The 18,203-nt window shown below is 42.0% G+C and overlaps 1 protein-coding gene and 1 pseudogene across 1 annotated transcript; one reads left to right on the forward strand and one right to left on the reverse strand.

Moving 5' to 3' along the window:
• Positions 1-819: 819 nt before the first annotated feature.
• Positions 820-8,387, forward strand: LOC120028821 (vacuolar protein sorting-associated protein 37B-like). The gene is made up of 5 exons (XM_038974066.1): positions 820-892; positions 4,426-5,358; positions 7,177-7,348; positions 7,507-7,586; positions 7,698-8,387. The coding sequence occupies exons 2-5, from the start codon at positions 5,233-5,235 to the stop codon at positions 8,205-8,207; spliced, it is 888 nt and encodes a 295-aa protein (XP_038829994.1). The 5' UTR covers positions 820-892; positions 4,426-5,232; the 3' UTR covers positions 8,208-8,387.
• A 1,589-nt stretch (positions 8,388-9,976) lies between these two features.
• On the reverse strand, positions 9,977-12,015 carry LOC120028407 (annotated as a pseudogene).
• Between the last annotated feature and the right edge of the window lie 6,188 nt (positions 12,016-18,203).

Consider the following 18,203-nt stretch of genomic DNA (forward strand, 5'->3'; position numbering starts at 1 on the left):
CTGGGGTCCAGCAAAATTAAGGCAATTTTAAAACATTACAGTACATTCACAGATTTCACAACACACTGTGTGCCCTCAGGCCCCTACTCCACCACTACCACATATCTACGTTACTAAATCCATGTGTATGTATAGTGTGTATGTTATCGTATGTGTGTGTGTGTGCCAATGTTTGTGATATGGTACGAATTACAATTGGTATGATACTTTATGAATTGCAGTTCGTACAATACGTTACAATACGATACGGGGGAGTATACGGGGGAGTAATACGTTACAAATTGCAATCCGTACAATATGTTACGAATTTGCTAAATGTATGATATGTTATGAATTCCAATTTGTTGTGGCTAATGTTAGCTAGGTGGCTAGGTGGCTAACGCTAATGTTAGCTACAGTAGATGGCTAATGTTAGCTAGGTTAGGGGTTGAGGTTAGGGTTAAGGTTAGGAGTTAGGTTAAAGGGTTAAGGTTAGGGTTAGGGGATGAGTTGGCTAACATGCTAAATAGTTGCAAAGTAGCTAAAAAGTAGCAAGTAGTTGCAAAGTTGCTATAGCTCAAATGCTAAAGTTCTCCATGATGAGATTCAAACACGCAACTGTTGGGTTGTCAGACATTCATGTTATATGCCTACCCATCCACCCCAACCAACCACCCTATTTTTGTTATTGCCTTAAATAACCTGTCTTATGTAACCATACCTAACATATCATATTACTTTGAGTGTCTTGGATTTGTATTTACTATGTTACGTCTAGTCTATGAGACCAGGCTGCAAAAGATCCTTCCATTGCATTTGTCTCACAGTGGTACAGTATGTCATTAATCTAGAGACCGATGTGGATGCATTCTCCTGTAACCTCTTCTCCGATCGATACTGCCTGAGCGGTGAGGTTTGTGATAATCAGATTTAATAACTTGTTGTGACAGCAACATATCAAACTAGAATAGACATGATGTAAAGTTAATTTACAACTAGCCCAGTCACATTTTGCAGCAATTTAAGATATAGCTATTTACTTGTATTATTAGTAGTTATCTTATTCTTAACTGGTTTAGGCAATACTGTGTACAGTTTTGCTGCAGTAGGTAGACTGACCTGTGTGAAGCTAGTCACAATAAGGATTAGCCACTATAGAGGAATTTGCAGCTCTCCTTAAAAATAAATGTCCCCCATTGAAAGTGATTCAAACGGATGCAACTAGTGTATTATGCCATATTTGGACTAGATAATGCTAAACAAGGTTTGAATGTTGTTATATAAATTCCACAAAAGACAATAATGTGTACAAATCAGTAGAAATTGCACTGTGGACGTATTAGACATTAGAATTGCATTGGGGACATACTTATATGCACTGTACAGCCTTACCTATCGATCGTGGGTCCATGAATTGGGGTATCAGCCTACTCAGTGATACCAACAGATTGCAATTCTGAGGAGTTTACACAAATATTAGCATCTTAGCACTTATTGCGGAACTTTGAAACCGGTGTGAAATTAACAACATTAAGCACACCAGTCAACCTACTATACGTATATTACATCATATTGAGTAGGCTGATACCCCATTTCATGGACCCAAGATCCATAGGTAAGGCTGTGCATTGCAATATGATTGTTCAATATACATATAATAGGTTGACTGGTGAGCTTAATGTGCAATATGAATGTCAATACGCACAATAGGCTTTATTAGTGAGGTGATTTCCCACAGCTAAAACTCCCTAATATGACCTGCTAGGCTAATATTTGTGTAAACTCTTCAGAATTGTAATCTGTGGGTGTCACTGAGTATGTTGATACCCCAATTCATGGACCCAAGATCCATAAGTAAGGCTGTACAGTGCATATACTGTAAGTATGCCCCCAATGCAATTCTAATGACTGCCACCCTCAGTCACAGTGCGATTTCAACAGATTTGTACTTTTTTTGTGCCAAATTAACTAATTATTGTCTTTTGTTGAATTTATATAACAACATTCCAACTAATGTTCACTCTAATTTTTTCAGGCACTGAGCAAATTTCAGGTCTGCTGAGCGCAAACTTCTTTGCAAATTCCAGTGTGTGTTTACTGTGAATACTGAGGCTCTATCCACTTTAAGTTACAGTTTTAACAGAGGCCATGTAGGCTACTGTGGCTATGTGATCATAATGTAGGCCTACCAGAGTGGCCTACCATCAAAAACAATGGAGAAAATGCATCCCATAACATTTTAACATGGAAATAGCTGTTCTATCATTCAGCCTACGGTAGCAGCCAATGTGTGGTGTAAAATGTAGGCCTACATTCCATGAGACTTTTGAAACAAACATGCATGACTTGACATTAACCTGTTTATCCACTTGTCCTTCAGACAAGGAGGTGACTGAAAATATGTTGATGCAAGAAACAACTTCACAAAATAAAATGCATTATTATTCTCCTGCCATTATTACAGAGAATCAGACAAATTATTCTACCCTCTGCCTATTGGCTACTTAGTTTATTCAAGCCTGTCTCAAAATATAACACTGCCCCTTTAAGACAAAAGAAAAGCTCTTTACCTGACTCGCTTTTCAAAGGTGTCTAGAAATGTACACATTTTGTGCTCTTGTAGGAAGCAATTACTCCCCTATTGCTGACTACAAATTATCTATACCTGTGCTAATAATTCACCAACTAGCAAAGGATATGAACAAAATGTGCACGTGGCTACATGCAGCTCTCGCTTTGATCTTAAAACAAGCGCATCTACTCATGACCGCTCATGCTGTAAACACAATCCAGTTGAAAGTAAATGGCACAAATCCATATATGCCAATGGTTTATTTGCATATAGGCCTACTTCAGCTCTGATAGTTTATGCCACACCGGCCTGTGTAGAGTGCGGGCTGAGTCATGCGTGTCAATGTAATAGAATCCTACTCAGATGCGTTCCGCCTACAACAAAATATTATTGCATTGATTCGATCACAATTGCCACAGTAAAGGGAAAAGTTGATAGTGCCTATGCAACATTAACCAATTAAAAACAGTACTGTAGAGATTTGTTTTCTGCAGTAAGCTATAGGCCCAATACATGATCACTGCATATTAGCTTTGCTTGAATTGCCCTGCCAATGCATTATTGTTCGGGCCATTTTTTTACATTATATTTCAAAATTTGAGGAAAGCTATATGATCACACTGGTAATAGATCCGTTGTTGTATTACAGTACTTGTGAGGCACAGCTGAGTGAGCATACATTTCAATATTTTATTTTACTGGGCTGATGGTGCTTGCATCTGATGGTCAGTCTCAGCAGAGGGAGAGAGCAGCAGATTGAGGGTCTGCCTCTCAACATCCCTCCACTCTCCCTTTCCTCCACTGACACTGACCAAAAAGGGGCACCATCTTCCAGCTAATGGCGAATCTCGAGTCGCACCACATTATTTCTGCCTCATCCACACATTCATGTTGTTACTCCTATGAACAGAAAAAGTGAAATATTCCTTGATATTAAAAAAGACTCAAGCTGCTAATAATAACAACAACAACGCAAGCCTATAGATACACTTTCCTACTCATTCATTACTGCTGCACTGCTTGTTGTAGCGCTGAGTGGTTTGACAGAAAAAATACGTATTTACCTGGTGGATATTTAACAACTATTTACTTAACAAACAGTAAGATATTTATGTTCTGCTAATGCTGTGTTAAAGAGATGGTTTCCACTCTAGCTTCCTGCAGTTGTCTGGGCGTCTGATTAAGGAAATGGGTTTTGCTAGGGATAGCTTGAGCTGACAATGACTTGGTGATAAAAACCTAAAAGCTGGCATTCTATAGACAAGATGTGGTGTATGTGACCCGAGATAGAGAGAGCCTGGAAGAGTTTAGAACAATGCCTCATTGTCTCATCTTCCTGGCATCTGGGAAACTAAGCGGAGTTGGAAGTAAAACAACATCCCGTGCAGATAACCAGGAGATGGACCATGGTGGTTTATGGGAAGGGTAAAAATGACTGACTAAGTGTTTAGGGCCTATATAAGATCTCTGTTTTTTCATTATCAGTTAAGCTCTCGGCAACACAACTTAGAGCATGCGTTCGACGGTTTCATTATTTCAATAATTAATCGATGTTGAATCGCAATCGACCGGTTGGTGACCACTACTCTAGACAGTTGAGCGAAATTCAATCTCGTCCTTCTCTCTGTAGGTTGATATTTCTGAGCTGCAGTCTCAAAATTGATTCCAACCTTGATTAGCGTTATCTAGTTCAAATATGGCACTATTCCACTATTTGTATCACTTTCAATGGGGGACTTTTATTTTAAAGGCAAACTGCAAATTCCACTACTGTGGCTAATCCTTATTGTGGCTAGCTTCACACAGCTACTCTAAACCCTAACCATTTACATTTTCTTTTGGTAAATTGACTGAGAACACATTCTCCTTTACAGCAAAGACCTGGGGAATGAGCCAATTGAAAGCTGGGGATGATTAGGTGGCCATGATGGTCAGATTGGGAATTTGGCCAGAACACCAGGGTTAACACCCCTACTCTTACGATAAATGCAATGGGATATTCGTGTCCACAGAGGACACACGTTCAGTGTCCCCTCTGAAAGACCCTACACAGAGCAATGTCCCCACTCACTGCCCTGGGGCGATGGGATATTTTTTTTTAAATACCAGAGGAAAAAGTGCATCCCACTGGCATTCCAACTCCACTTCCAGCAGCATTTGGTCTCCCATCCAGGGAACGACTAGGACCCACCCTGTTTAGCTTCAGAAGTAAGCCAGCAGTGGGACTCAGGGTGGTACTAACTTCAATGAAGTAGTGACATCCCAAGGATACGTGATAGCATGGACCGTATAGGAAACGGAGTGTTCTGATTGGCCCTGACGTCTTTATAGTGAGACTGAACGCTCCCCCTAGAAATGGGCGGGATTTATGACTTTGTGGCTGTAGTAACTAGTTACGACCCTCCCGCGATGTACTGGTAATACAGTACTCATTATCATCTCAGAAACGCGTGTGCTTTTCAAAACCTACAGCAGAGGACGACACTTTACATCTTTATTTTAGAGCATGTTCTATGTTGCTCTTCATTGGACGGGTAAACTGCAGTTTGATGGTGAAGTTAATGCCACTGTCATGACATTACGGGTTACTGGGGTGATGCTCGTGCGTAATTAAGCATCTGGTGCGCATCATGGGGTCCAAATAAAGGAACATTTCTATATCAAAGGTCTGTTGCTTGGCCATGATGCCTTGGCATTTCGACTCAAAGTCAGTATCTGACCAATTAAGGGTTTTGAGGACTGCTGAATTGCGGGAGCTTCTGCGGGATGAAGAAAAAATTAGCCAGATCATCAGATTCAGCCAAAAGGTATTTTCCGTTTATTTACCGAAAATCTTACACACAGTTTGATGTTGTTACTGTGTGTGTATAAAGAGTGTTTTCGTTTTTGTTTTTAGTGATGCAACCTTTTATTTACTTTAGAATGGGCATATTTTATAAGGTCAGCAAATATTGCAATATAGTTCTTCGCTCCTGTAAAATATGACCAAATACAGGGTACAATTAGTACCATTAGTAAGATATGACAAAATATATAGTGCATTCGGGAAAGTATTCTGACCCCTTGACTTTTCCCAAATGTTTTTGTTACATTACAGCCTTATTGTAAAATGGATGAAATTGTTTTTTTAACCCTTATCAATGTTAACACAATACACCATAATGACAAAGCAAAAACAAGTTTGAAGACATTTTACATTTACATAAGTATTCAGACCCTTAACTCAGTACTTTGTTGAAGCACGTTTGGCAGCGATTACAGCCTCAAGTCTTCTTGGGTATAACGCTACAAAGCTAGGCACACCTGTATTTGGGTAGTTTCTTCCATTTGTCTCTGCAGATCCTCTCAAGCTCTGTCAGCTTGGTTGGGGAGTGTTGCTGCACAGCTATTTTCAGGTCTCTCCAGAGATGTTCGATCAGGTTCAAGTCCGGGCTCTGGCTGGGCCCCTCAAGGACATTCAGAGACTTATCCCGAAGCCACTCCTGCGTTGTCTTGGCTGTGTGCTTAGGGTCGTTGTCCTGTTGGAAGGTGAACCTTCACCCCAGTCTGAGGTCCTGAGCTCTCTGGAGCAGGTTTTCATCAAGGATTTCTCTATACTTTGCTCCGCTCATCTTTCCCTCGATCTTGACTAGTCTCCCAGTCCCTGCCACTGAAAAACATCCCCACAGCATGATGCTGCCACCACCATGTTTCACCATAGGGAAGGTGCCAGGTTTCCTCCAGACGTGCTGCTTGGCATTCAGGCCAAATCGTTCAATCTTGGTTTCATCAGACCAGAGAATCTTGTTTCTCATGATCTGAGAGTCCTTTAGGTGCCTTTATGCAAACTCCAAGCAGGCTGTCATGTGCCTTTTACTGAGGAGTGGCTCCCGTCTGGCCACTACCATAAAGGCCTGATTGGTGGAGTGCTGCAGAAATGGTTGTCCTTCTGGATAGTTCTCCCATCTCCACAGAGGAACTCTGGAACTCTGTCAGAGTGACCATCGGGTTCTTGGTCAACTCCCTGACCAAGGCCCTCCCCCAAATGCTCAGTTTGGCCAGTTGGCCAGCTATAGGAAGAGTCTTGGTGGTTCCGGACTCAATCCATTTAAGAATGATGGAGGCCACATTTCTTGAGGATCTTCAATTACAATTTTTGTACCCTCCCCATGTACCTCGACACAATCCTGTCTCAGAGCTCTACGGACAATTCCTTCAACCTCATGACTTGGTTTTTGCTCTGACATGCACTGTCAACTGTGGGACCTTATATAGACAGGTGTGTGCCTTTCCAAATCATGTCCAATCAATTTAATTTACCACAATCAAGTTGTAGAAACGTCTCAAGGATGATCAATGGAAACAGGATGCACCTGAGCTCAATTTTGAGTCTCATAGCAAAGATCCAAATACTTTTTTGTAAATAAGGTATTTCTGGTTTAAATTTTTTATAATTTTGCAAACAAATCTAAAAACCTGTTTTCGCTTTGTCATTATGGGGTATTGTGTGTAGATTGATGAGGAACATGTTATATTTAATACATTTTAGAATAAGGTTTTAACTTAACAAAATGTGGAAAAAGTGAAGGGGTCTGAATATTTTCCAAATGCGCTGTATGTTTTTTGAATGTCAATATCCTGTCCAGTTTCAGAGGCTTCAGGGAGCAAAGGAGACTGTGTTGGTCTCCAACAGTAGATTGGCAGAGACCAGTCTCTCTCATGAGCCAGAGCTCAATACTGGTAAGCTATGGTTAGCCAAGAAGTACCAGGAACTGGAGAAATTCACCAATATCATACAAGCCAAACAGAACCAACTTGGTGAGTTTGAAAGTCAAATGGTTTTGTATTATTTTTGGGAACATCAAAGTTTCAGAATACTTGCCATTTTCTCCAACTGCTTCTGCAATTTTGTCAGTTAGTCACAACCGTGTTTATGCCCCTTTCATTATACAAATCTACTGTTGCCTTTCTGGTAGTTTTACTAGAGAAACGTAGCCTTTACATGGTCCAGTGGCTTCTCCTGAACAAGCTGGCCCACTCTGAAGAAGAATGTGATGTAAGGCTGGACTAATTGTGTAACACAAATGATCAATTAAGCAATCATATTAATATCCTATTTGAGTGTAATAGTAGACTATACCAAACATTGTGTCTTTCTATCTTATAGGCTCTCTCACAGAAATTCACAGATGGGAAAATATCCCTGGAGCATTTTGTGGAGTCATGTCAAAGATCTTGTAAGCTCTACCATATTCGTCTGGTTCAGGCAGAGAAAATCCAAGAGTTTATCAAACCTGAACACAAACCACAAAGGCCTACTGAGAATAACAATAGTAGGGAGCCATCAGTTGACTTCCCCCTGAGCCCCCATCCCAATATCTGCCATGTTTTCTATGGCCTCACCCCTGCTATTATTCTGCCTAACGTCTACCACTCTGTCAGCTCTGCTCCGGTCCACTTCCGGATGGGTCCATATCTACCGCCCCTGAGTGACCACATCATCAACAGTGCTCAACTTATGAGGCCTGTAGCCTCACCTTTTGACACTGGTCAACCTGTAGGCCTTAGAGTGTATGGAAAGGGACATGCTCCCAGGTGGCCAGCCAGGCCTGTACGTCTGCAGCGACTCAACAACATACAGTCCAGACATCATCAGCAGGACCCACCGCCGCATTGACACTGATGGGTAAAAAAGGCATCAACTGTTACTCTCTGGACTATAATGAATTTGTGTACTTTATGATTGTGTCTGTAAAACAGCACCCCACATTTGAAACAAGTTAATTGAGAATTGATTGACAAAAGAAACAAGTTGATTAAGAACGTTGAATAAACACATTGTGGGTTTTGTTTTATATCCAGGCTCCCCTCATGTCATTGGAACATCATACTGTAGGCATCAATGCTTTCTTGGGTTAGGAAAACCCTGAACTCACTGTGCCTCAGTGCAGTGGGTCACAAGGTGAACTTGAACGCTTCACCTAGCTACACTTGATAGCTCAGATCATCCTCTCTCCACAGAGACTCTTGCTAAGGTCAGCCAAGGACCATGTCTAGAACTGTCAAACTGCCAGTTTCTTCAAGCCTCAATATTACACATGTTCACTATACTTTTTATTACATCCAAACCTAATGTTGATTAATTGTTCCGAAAATCCAGGTTAGTCGAGGTAATTTGTAAAGTGACTATGCATAGATAATAAACAGTGAGTAGCAGCAGTGTAAAAACAAAGGGGGGGGGGGGTCAATGTAAATAGTCCAGGTGGCCATTTGATTAGATGTTCAGCAGTCTTATGGCTTGGGGGTAGAAGCTGTTAAGGAGCCTTTTGGTCCTAGACTTGGCGCTAGGACCGTGCGGTAGCAGAGAGAACAGTCTATGACTTGGGTGACTGGAGTCTTTGACATTTTTTTATGAAAGCACAGTTGCCTGATTCCATTGAATGACTAACACTGCCTACAGTACTCAGTGGCTGTCATTTGTCCCCCCAGTTCCGTGGATCACCAGACCAAGGATTCACCTGATCAGCCATAGGGTTAGCCAGACTGCCATCTAGCCTAATCAAGCTCACTGCACTAATTAGCTGTCAGAGAAAGGCCAGTGAGTTTACAGGGGCTGATTAGTGATGCGGAGGATGTGAAGGCCTTTGTCAGACAGCTTACTTCTGTTACAGCTATGTCAGCAGCCCCTATTGTCCTAAGCGGCTCAAATTGGGCAATTTTCTCATCTGTCATCTAATCATCATGCGCCTGTCAACGCCACATCTCTGTGTCTCTCCTTTCTTGGTTGAAGTTAATGGGCTCAAGTTATTTTATTTCAATAGGTGAGCACTAGATACAATTTGCATGCCACAAATGATGCTACAAAGGATCACAATTACTAAAGGAGTTTAGATTTAATGACACTATCCCATCACTGAACGGTATCTGTAAGGAACCTCTTCAATGCACAGCCGTACCAAATAAGGTTATCACTCAGGAATACATCTTCATGAGGGTGTTTATATTTCCTTCCTAGAACAACTAGCTATGTGTATAGGGATTATGGGGTATCTGTGTCACTATCCGTTGGTATAGTAGGTATTGGGTGACTCTTAGAGGGGTTTAATAGTGTAAGAATACATGTGGGGCAGCTTTGGCTGACCTAGTTCTGTGAATGTTCTCTAACAAGCACCTGTGTTCTGCATTCAGAATGGCACACTATTCCCCATGGGCCTTGTCAAAAGATGTACCCCTGCACCTCGAGTAGGTACAGGTACTCCCTGTAATTAGCTTTATTACTTAGTTATTCACTGTGTATTTATTCCTCGTGTCACAATTCCAAAAAAAAAATTATATATTTTTTTAAATCTTTAATTATGCATTGTTGGAAAAGGCCCCGTAAGTAAGTGTTTCACCGTTAGTCTACGCCTGTTGTTTACTAAGTATGGGACAAATACATGTGATTTCAATAGGGACTACAGTCATTTGGCACTGAACTCTGAACACTAAGCAAAAAAAGGCTACCACAGACAACCAAATAACCATGTAGTTCATTTACTAACAATAAATAATATTTTACTCCTAAAATAGCATAACAGGAAATAATAAATAACATATTTAGGACATCCAACATTCATAATTATTTTGGACTCTTCAAGACTTGGTCCAAAATTGCAGTTACTGTATACCAGCAGTAATAAACAACTTCCCAGTAATAAACAACAAATGGATATTTTGAGGCAAAGTTCTCATATGTTACAAATAGGCATAATACATAACACAATTTAAATAACTTTTGATGGTCACATTTTGAACCTTATAGACCAGCGAGGAAGCATAATATATAATCCCTAACCTACTATAATCGCAAGCTACATAAACGATTGCTAGTCTGTCAGGCCATTAATTCCATTATTGAGTCACAAAGTTGTATCAATAGTCTCTGTGTGTGGCCCATAGTCTCTGGTACAAGGCATCATGGATACACGTGGGGTCACACATCCCTGCAGGGGGTGTATTTTCCTGTACAGAAGTCAGACTCGTAGCCTGAGTGCCAGTCTGTTTGTGCTATCATGCCAACTCCTTGTCAATCATTGCCAAGGCTTGACAAGGACATCAATGGAGTTGGCAAGAGCACAAACAGATCTGGGACCAGGCTAATACTTGTGTGGTTCCTCCTTTAAACGAAGATGTGCTCTGTCTGTACAAGCGGTCATGGTTTTGAACATCATAGTCAGTAGGATAAATCCACACAGCAGTCCATCAGGATGATACAGGTTAGATAAGAGACTCCCAGGACTGCCGAGATCTCATCACATGTATCTTGATTTGCTCATATGTGACAAACATTACGATGTTCCAGGAGCCAAGGCAAAGGAAAGGCATGAACCTGAAGGGGAAGGAGAATCAGATTATTTAACCAAGCAGAACGATTTGCTTAATTCACTGTTCATATCTAGGAATTGTCTTGATTCAGCAAAAGACGATTTGAAAGCAATTTGGCTTTCGATCACTACACACCCTTTATAGAAGGCTTTGGGTCCCTCGTTTCTCATCATTGTAACAGCGCAGTTAATAGTACTGTTGTATTTTCCAGCTGAACAGTTCATGAACCATGTCTTTACTACATCTACAGGAGACGCCACAATAGTGGTGATGAATCCAGCACTGAAGGCTGCCATGAAAGGGCAGGTTATCTGTAAAAATAAAAAACATAAATTATTATATTACTTAATATACACTTTGAAGTAATTGTAACTATTCAAATGTAACCGTTTAGGTGTAAAACAAATTACATGCCTGCCTACCAGTCATGATATTATACTTACGAGTTATGTTTGGGCCACAACCTGGAAGATACATTTTTAATGAAACTGTCAATTTTAACTACAGAATCATCTTTTTATGCATGTAAAGCAAATGTAGTGTTTCTAATTGCAGTAGGCCTACCTTTCCAGAGTCCACTGATGCCCTCAGTCCTGGCGATGGTTCGGTAGGCATCCATGGTGCCGCTATATCTCTTCACCCCCTCCCCTTACTTGAGCCTGGAACTGCACTTTCACCATATCTGTTGGCTGAGCAAAGGCTACTGCCATGGCCCCGGTCGTACAGCCTGCCATCAGCCGACTCCCAATGCCTGCATCTATGAGAGTAGAGAGGAGTAGCGAGGATGAGAGATGCAGTTATAAAACACCAAGCCATATTCTTTCAGCCACATTCCTTATCTTCTACTTCCACCAACTCAGATAAAAATGTGATTGAGAGATAAATAAACTGGTATTTTATACTGAAAATGTCTGTTAGGTTTCGTACTGTCTGTTCCCCGGGTGTAGAACTGCTTCATGGAGTCATAGAGGCCGATGCGGACCGAGGCAAAGCTCATCTGTCTCTGGAGACCCGCCACCAGGCCGTTGTAGAGGCTCCTGGGCTCCTCTGTCTTCACCATGATGTTGATGGTGCCAAACCACACCTCTGTACTTCACCATCTTCCCTTCAGAGGACTTGGACTCGCCCTGGATCTAAGAAAGACAAACAAGTGTTAATTCATCTTTGTATTGAAAGTAATCCTGGTGACTATTCAATCAAGACAGAATACCTTTACGTAATCATTATGTAAAGCATGGCTACATTGCAATGACCATACTTGAGTGGCGCAGCGGTCTAAGGCAGTATAATACATTATGCTAAATTATGTCAGTTTCACAGATCAACAGTCAATGTTCTGTTGAACCTTAAAAAAACATGCATTTAGTTCTGTCAAAAAGTGAAGATACGTCATGTATTATGTCATTGGTAACCTTCAGTAATACTGACCAAACAGATTTGCAAGACACCGTAGAAGGTCTTAAACAATGAATTTAATTTGCAGCAGGGAGCCAAGGGAATAAGACTAGTTGAAATAGCACAGACCCAACTTAAACTTTATAATAATTATGTAACACTCCATAATAGTGGTGTGGCCACCCATCTACTCAGCCAATCCATACATGTCCCTGATAGGCTGTGTGCCTGAGCAGCCTCTGGTATCAGGAACAGAAGTGTCTCTTGAATAGTGTGTGACTGCCTTGGACGCAGAGAATAGAACACTAGCCCACTAACCCCGACACCTGCAGAAATCCAAACAAAGGTGACATCACTTTAAGAACAAACTGTTCATCACTTTGTTGGAAAAACAAGGACAACTAGACAGGTTTGTCAATACTTGATATCCTGTTGACTACTTGACAAAATGTTTTCCCCTGTGACAATCCTTGAAAGGCTATGGGAGTCTCCCACATCCGTGATCATGGGTGCACACAGCAATAATAAATACACAGAAAAACATCAGTTACACTGGCAAACCATTTAATTAATAAAAACAATATTTAAATTAAATGCACATATTCTTTACATAATTAGAAAGCACTGTACATGAGCAGCCACTTATGTAATCAAGATGTGTGGTCATTCATATACCTTTAGAAAACATGCACCCAAACGTATATACAGCACGACACACAATATCAAATAGTATTTAGAGAAAGTGCTAATGTTCGTCCTTAAAATGAGATGCAAATATCTTTGCTATTCTCTTGGTCTCTTGTCTTCACGGACAATGGTGGTATATTTGGCCTGGGATGAGGAACGCGCCGAGAGAGAATCTCATGTCTAAGAGAGCTCTATTTCTGGAGAGAAAAAAAAAGAGATTCAATCAATTGTTTAGCATCGAACCTGTCCTATTGTTCTTAATTTTGTAAGCAAACAGCATTCATCATTAAGCTTTAAATGTGAATACCGGGAGATTTAAAAAAAAAATGATAATGCAAATATTTAAATGTCAACCATTGTGTTAATGAGTCAGTCATTTCTCCATCAAACGGAACCAGCCCCACATTGGTCAAATAAGTACAAATATGTGATCAAACACGCTGAACTCTACTCTTAAAAGAGCTGGTCAGATGTTTGTTTTAATATTAGCACAGAGTGACTAGCTGGAACCAGTTTACTTTAGCTTTGAGAGTGACTAGCTGGAACCAGTTCTCTCTGACATGTCCTGCAAACTCTGTAATCCCATTGCGTGATAAACTGTACCTCCACAACCCCTTCTTGAAACTGGATACACGCCAGTCTGACGCAGGGGACCGGACAGGCAGGCATACATCTCTATCCCCACAGTTGAACTGAGTTATGAGCCAAACCCTAATGATTATTCTAATTAGAACAACAACTCCTGAGCTATTAATGATAAGACAATAAATGATGATTTCTCACAAAATAATAGGCCTAAATCTCCCATTATCAGACTGCCCAGTATGTAACCACACAGACAGAAATCAGCCGAGTGACTGTGACCTCACAGTTAAAGGTCAACACAATGTTGAGACGGAAAGACACTCAGGGATTCTCGTTTTTATGATATTCCAGCCAATGGCGTGCGGAGCGCTCTGAGTCTGGCGTCTCTCCCTCTTTCAAGACATGAGCCTAACGGTTATTTTCTCCTTAGCACAATAGTAATGCAAACCATTTGCGCGAGACCTCCCACTGCTAAAGAGTTGGGTCAATCCTCAGGGCAGAAAGAACAGTTCCTCTCATGATAAAAGCCCTCACCTCTGACCTATATTTTAAGGCAGGCGGTGACCTCATACTACTAGCTGCGGCACTGGCTCAGTTCTTGCAGTCACTAGACTTGTCTAGACTGGCCCCCTTCACTCGCCTAGAGCCAAGCTGGACAAGAAAAGCCACATTGTGACCTACTAGTAACTATGTCATTGGTATGACAGGATATGGCACTGGAAGATGATGACTTGGCAACTTCAAGACTGTAGAGCAACGCTGCCAGTTTACACGTGCCTGAGAATGAATTACTTAATATTCTGTAACCTATGGCTCGTAATGCAACGAGTGAATAAGTCTTACAATCGATCATCTTACTAAGTGGAATTTGCAACTACTCTAAATTTTGATATGTGTGACCATTATGACCATCAGTTACTCATGTCTAGACATCCAGAAACCTGCTATACCAGCATAACTCAGTTCTAAGGGTATTGAGGAAAGAGGGCTGATACTTACTGGGTCAGAAGAGGCAAGGGGGAAGATGGGTGTTACATGTTGAGCTCTCATCGAAGCCTCCATGTGGTAAGATGAGAGGAAGAAATTAGGGATCTCCACAGGTTCAGAGCTGGACAAGAGGCAGTTAAGGAACAAATAAAAACCAAGCATGTAGGTACTGTACTTATTCTTGGGTCCATGTTAAAACTGTAAACACTAAATCAATGAAAATTAGCTCAAGCTAAACAGTTAGAATAACATAAAAGGAAGGCAAGTAAACAACGCTGACAATGCAAGGATACCATTTCGACTTCCTGTCGTCTTCTGTGTAGGAATGTTCCTGGCTGATGTGTGTCATATTTGCCAACGACAAATCAGCTGTGTAGTGCAACAACCCCGGGGTCTCATCCTCTGACAGAGCATCTCTGTCACCAGGAACCCTGCTAGCAGTCTCTCCACTACATAATAAGAACTCTTCATTTTGAGGAGCAGTGATGGACTCCTGATGTAGTGCTGCCTCATGGTCAGAGGTTTGGAGTGTCCTCTCACCATCCCCATCTCTCATGGTGTCTGCCTCATCTGTGTCTGGTCCATGAGAGAACTCAAGAGTTAACATTTTGCTCCCTCTCCTCTAGTGTACTGCCTATGGGCTCACCAGAGCTCCAAGCTTTTAGGGTGTCAGTCTGTAGACCCAACTTCTCCCTCTCCTGTTGGGTGAGGCTGGGGTGGTAGGAGTAGTCTAAGGCTTGGTGCTCCTCTGGTGCCTCCAGCCTATCCAGAGAGGCCAGGTCTGGGTCTGACAGCAGGCTGGACAAGGGGCTGGTTCTGTCTGTTAGAGATGTGAGCTCATTCAGAGACCTGGGCTACACCACTGTCTCCTCATCTGTAATGAACACGATGGGAGACAGAGAGCTGGTTTCAAGTGCAGGGCGCAGCAGGTGTTAATTGTAAAGAACCACAGGAGGAGGCAGGTAGCTGGGTCCAGGGGCAGGCAGAAGGTCATACACAGGGGGTCCAAAAAGGCAACAGTACAGGCAGGGAAAAGGCTAGGAACATCGTCCGGGAGATCAGGCAGGGAATAGGCAAAAGGCGTCTTTAGTGAGGCAGGCCAAAACTATCATACACAGGAGGATTAAATTACGGGAAAAACAGAGCTCACAAAACAAACAATACCTCACAATAAAGGGGTGCAAAGAACTGAACTAAATAGTGTGTGATGATGACATACAGGTGTGTGAACAGGTGATCAGAATTCAGGTGATTGGGATCTGGAGAGTGAGCTGCATTCAGGGGATCTATGTGTTCGACAGTGTGAGCTGGAAAGTGGGCTGGAAAGTGAGCTGCGTTCAGGGGATCAACGTGTTTGAGAGTGTGAGTTGGAAGCAGACGTTACAGTATCGTCTCCATGCAATTATGTTCCTGTAGACCAGGGGTGTCAAACTCATTCCACGGAGGGCCTAGTGTCTGCAGGTTTTTGGTTTTTCCTTTCAATAAAGCCCTAGACAACCAGGTGTGGGGAGTTCCTAACTAATTAGTGATGTTAATTCATCAATCAAGTACAAGGGAGGAGCGAAAACCCGCAGACACTCGGCCCCCCGTGGAATGAGTTTGACACCTGTGCTGTAGACCTTTTAGAAAGGAGAGGGAAGCGTTGAGTGGCCCGACTAAGTCTAATAATAATAAATCAACAACGACATCCCCAAGACTTAGACATTAAGTAACATATTTTGGACACCCTTTGAATAGGTTGTAGCGGTATTTATTAGAGAGGGGTAAAGATAAAGATTTTGTTCGGGCGCCAGGCAGGTATTAACCACGCCGAAAGGAAAAGAGTAGAATAGAGAGAGTACCACTACCAGACCCACACACATCAGCAGAAGAGACTGCCTAGAGTGTAGCCTGTTTGCCAGATAGCCAGTGGAGAGAAAAGAGAAGACACGTCATAGCACAGGGGTAACCCATTAATAATACCTCATACAATAATAATGGCAGAGCAATTGAACGGCAACTTCATTAGAAACAATTTACAAGAAAGAACCCTGTCAGAGGATTTGTAATAATCTGTATTACCTTCCAGTGGAAGAGTGCAGAGGGTATGAATGTGGATGTGCATAGACAAAACAAAAGCCTTAAAATGTCCACAATCTTCTCGGCCACATGTCATTAGTACACCCCACCTCAATACAGTTCAAATAATAATACACAACTTGCAAGCAACCTCCCTTTTAACTAAAATGTCCTCCCAAATACTTCTGGCAGGGCAATAATAGTCCAGCTCTATGAAAAATAGAAAGTCTGTTGCAGGGTAAAGCAGTGGAACGACAGAGGGAAGAGAAAAAGAACAAGAGAGATCTTAGCTGTGGTCTTCAGGCGTGCCGGTGGTACTGTCTGACCGTCTGATGGTTTGTATGTCAAAGCTTCGCAACAATGTTTCTACTAATCCATGCGATCGATAACCGGTGCAGTCCCAAACGATAACAACCACGACCTAGAGCGTCACACCGATGATTGAGTTAAATACTTTATAAACTACACACGCTGAAAATAAACCAGGACATCTGCAGCATAGCACACCCAATCAAACTGTCGCGCCAACCAAGCTGTCTTTAAATCCTCCTTCCTTACTGCTGATGCGCTCTTAAAGTGGCAGCGCACGGGAAGGCTCCGTGCAGGATTTCGCCACAAGGAATGTGCCCCAAATCGCACCCTATTCCCTATATAGTGCACTACTTTTGACCAGAGCCCTATGGGCCCTGAAATCCTGGACTTGTATGAATAACATTGAGCAGTGAAATCTTGAAACAACTTGATAAATAAAATACCACAAACCTAATTACTAATTTGAAAGTGCATCACCCCCAGACGTTTAGTGACTACTTAGAACAAAAGCAGAAAAAACTAAGCACACACTTCCAACAACTAAACAAGTTCAAGCCGAGCAGTCATTTGAAAGAGTAAGAACATTTCTGCGAGACAACTTAAAGACGAAATCCATTAAAGCCAAGATAATGGAATTAATTGCCCTTGACAATCAATCGTTCTCTGTAGTGGATGATGTTGGCTTTTGCCGACTGGTCGAGCACCTCGAGCACCAGGACACACTTCCAAGTAGGCGCTATTTTTCAGATGTTGCCCTAGCGGAGTTACACAGTATTGTTGAAGCGCACATCCATGAGCTACTTGCTATGGGCGTCACTGCTATTAGCTTCACGACTGACATTTGGACCAGCGATGTCAGCCCCATGAGCATGCTGAGTCTGACAGTACAGTGGGTCGACAAGGATTTTGTACTGAGGAAAGCCGTATTGCATGCTCAAGAATGTGCTGGTTCTCATACTGTGAACAAGCGATTCGGTGGAATTCTCTCTGAGCCACTTTACTGTGTCGCCACCATGCTCGATGCTAGGTACAAGGACCGCTACTTCGATGCAGACAAGAAACAGGGTTTACGTGAAATGTTACAGACACAGCTGGACAAGATAGACACATACACAATGACAGTGTGCACCGAGGAAGAGAACCCACGACAGGAGGCCTGTCAGAGCTGAAACTTCACTGCTTGACATGTATGATGAAATCCTGGTTGAGAATGAAATGACTGAACAAATGAACAACGAAACAGCACAGCAAGTAAGTGAAAGAAATACGTTTTGATTATGTTTTA

The sequence above is a fragment of the Salvelinus namaycush genome, chromosome 34, assembly GCF_016432855.1.
Source record: "Salvelinus namaycush isolate Seneca chromosome 34, SaNama_1.0, whole genome shotgun sequence".
In the NCBI taxonomy this organism is placed as follows: Eukaryota; Metazoa; Chordata; class Actinopteri; order Salmoniformes; family Salmonidae; genus Salvelinus; species Salvelinus namaycush.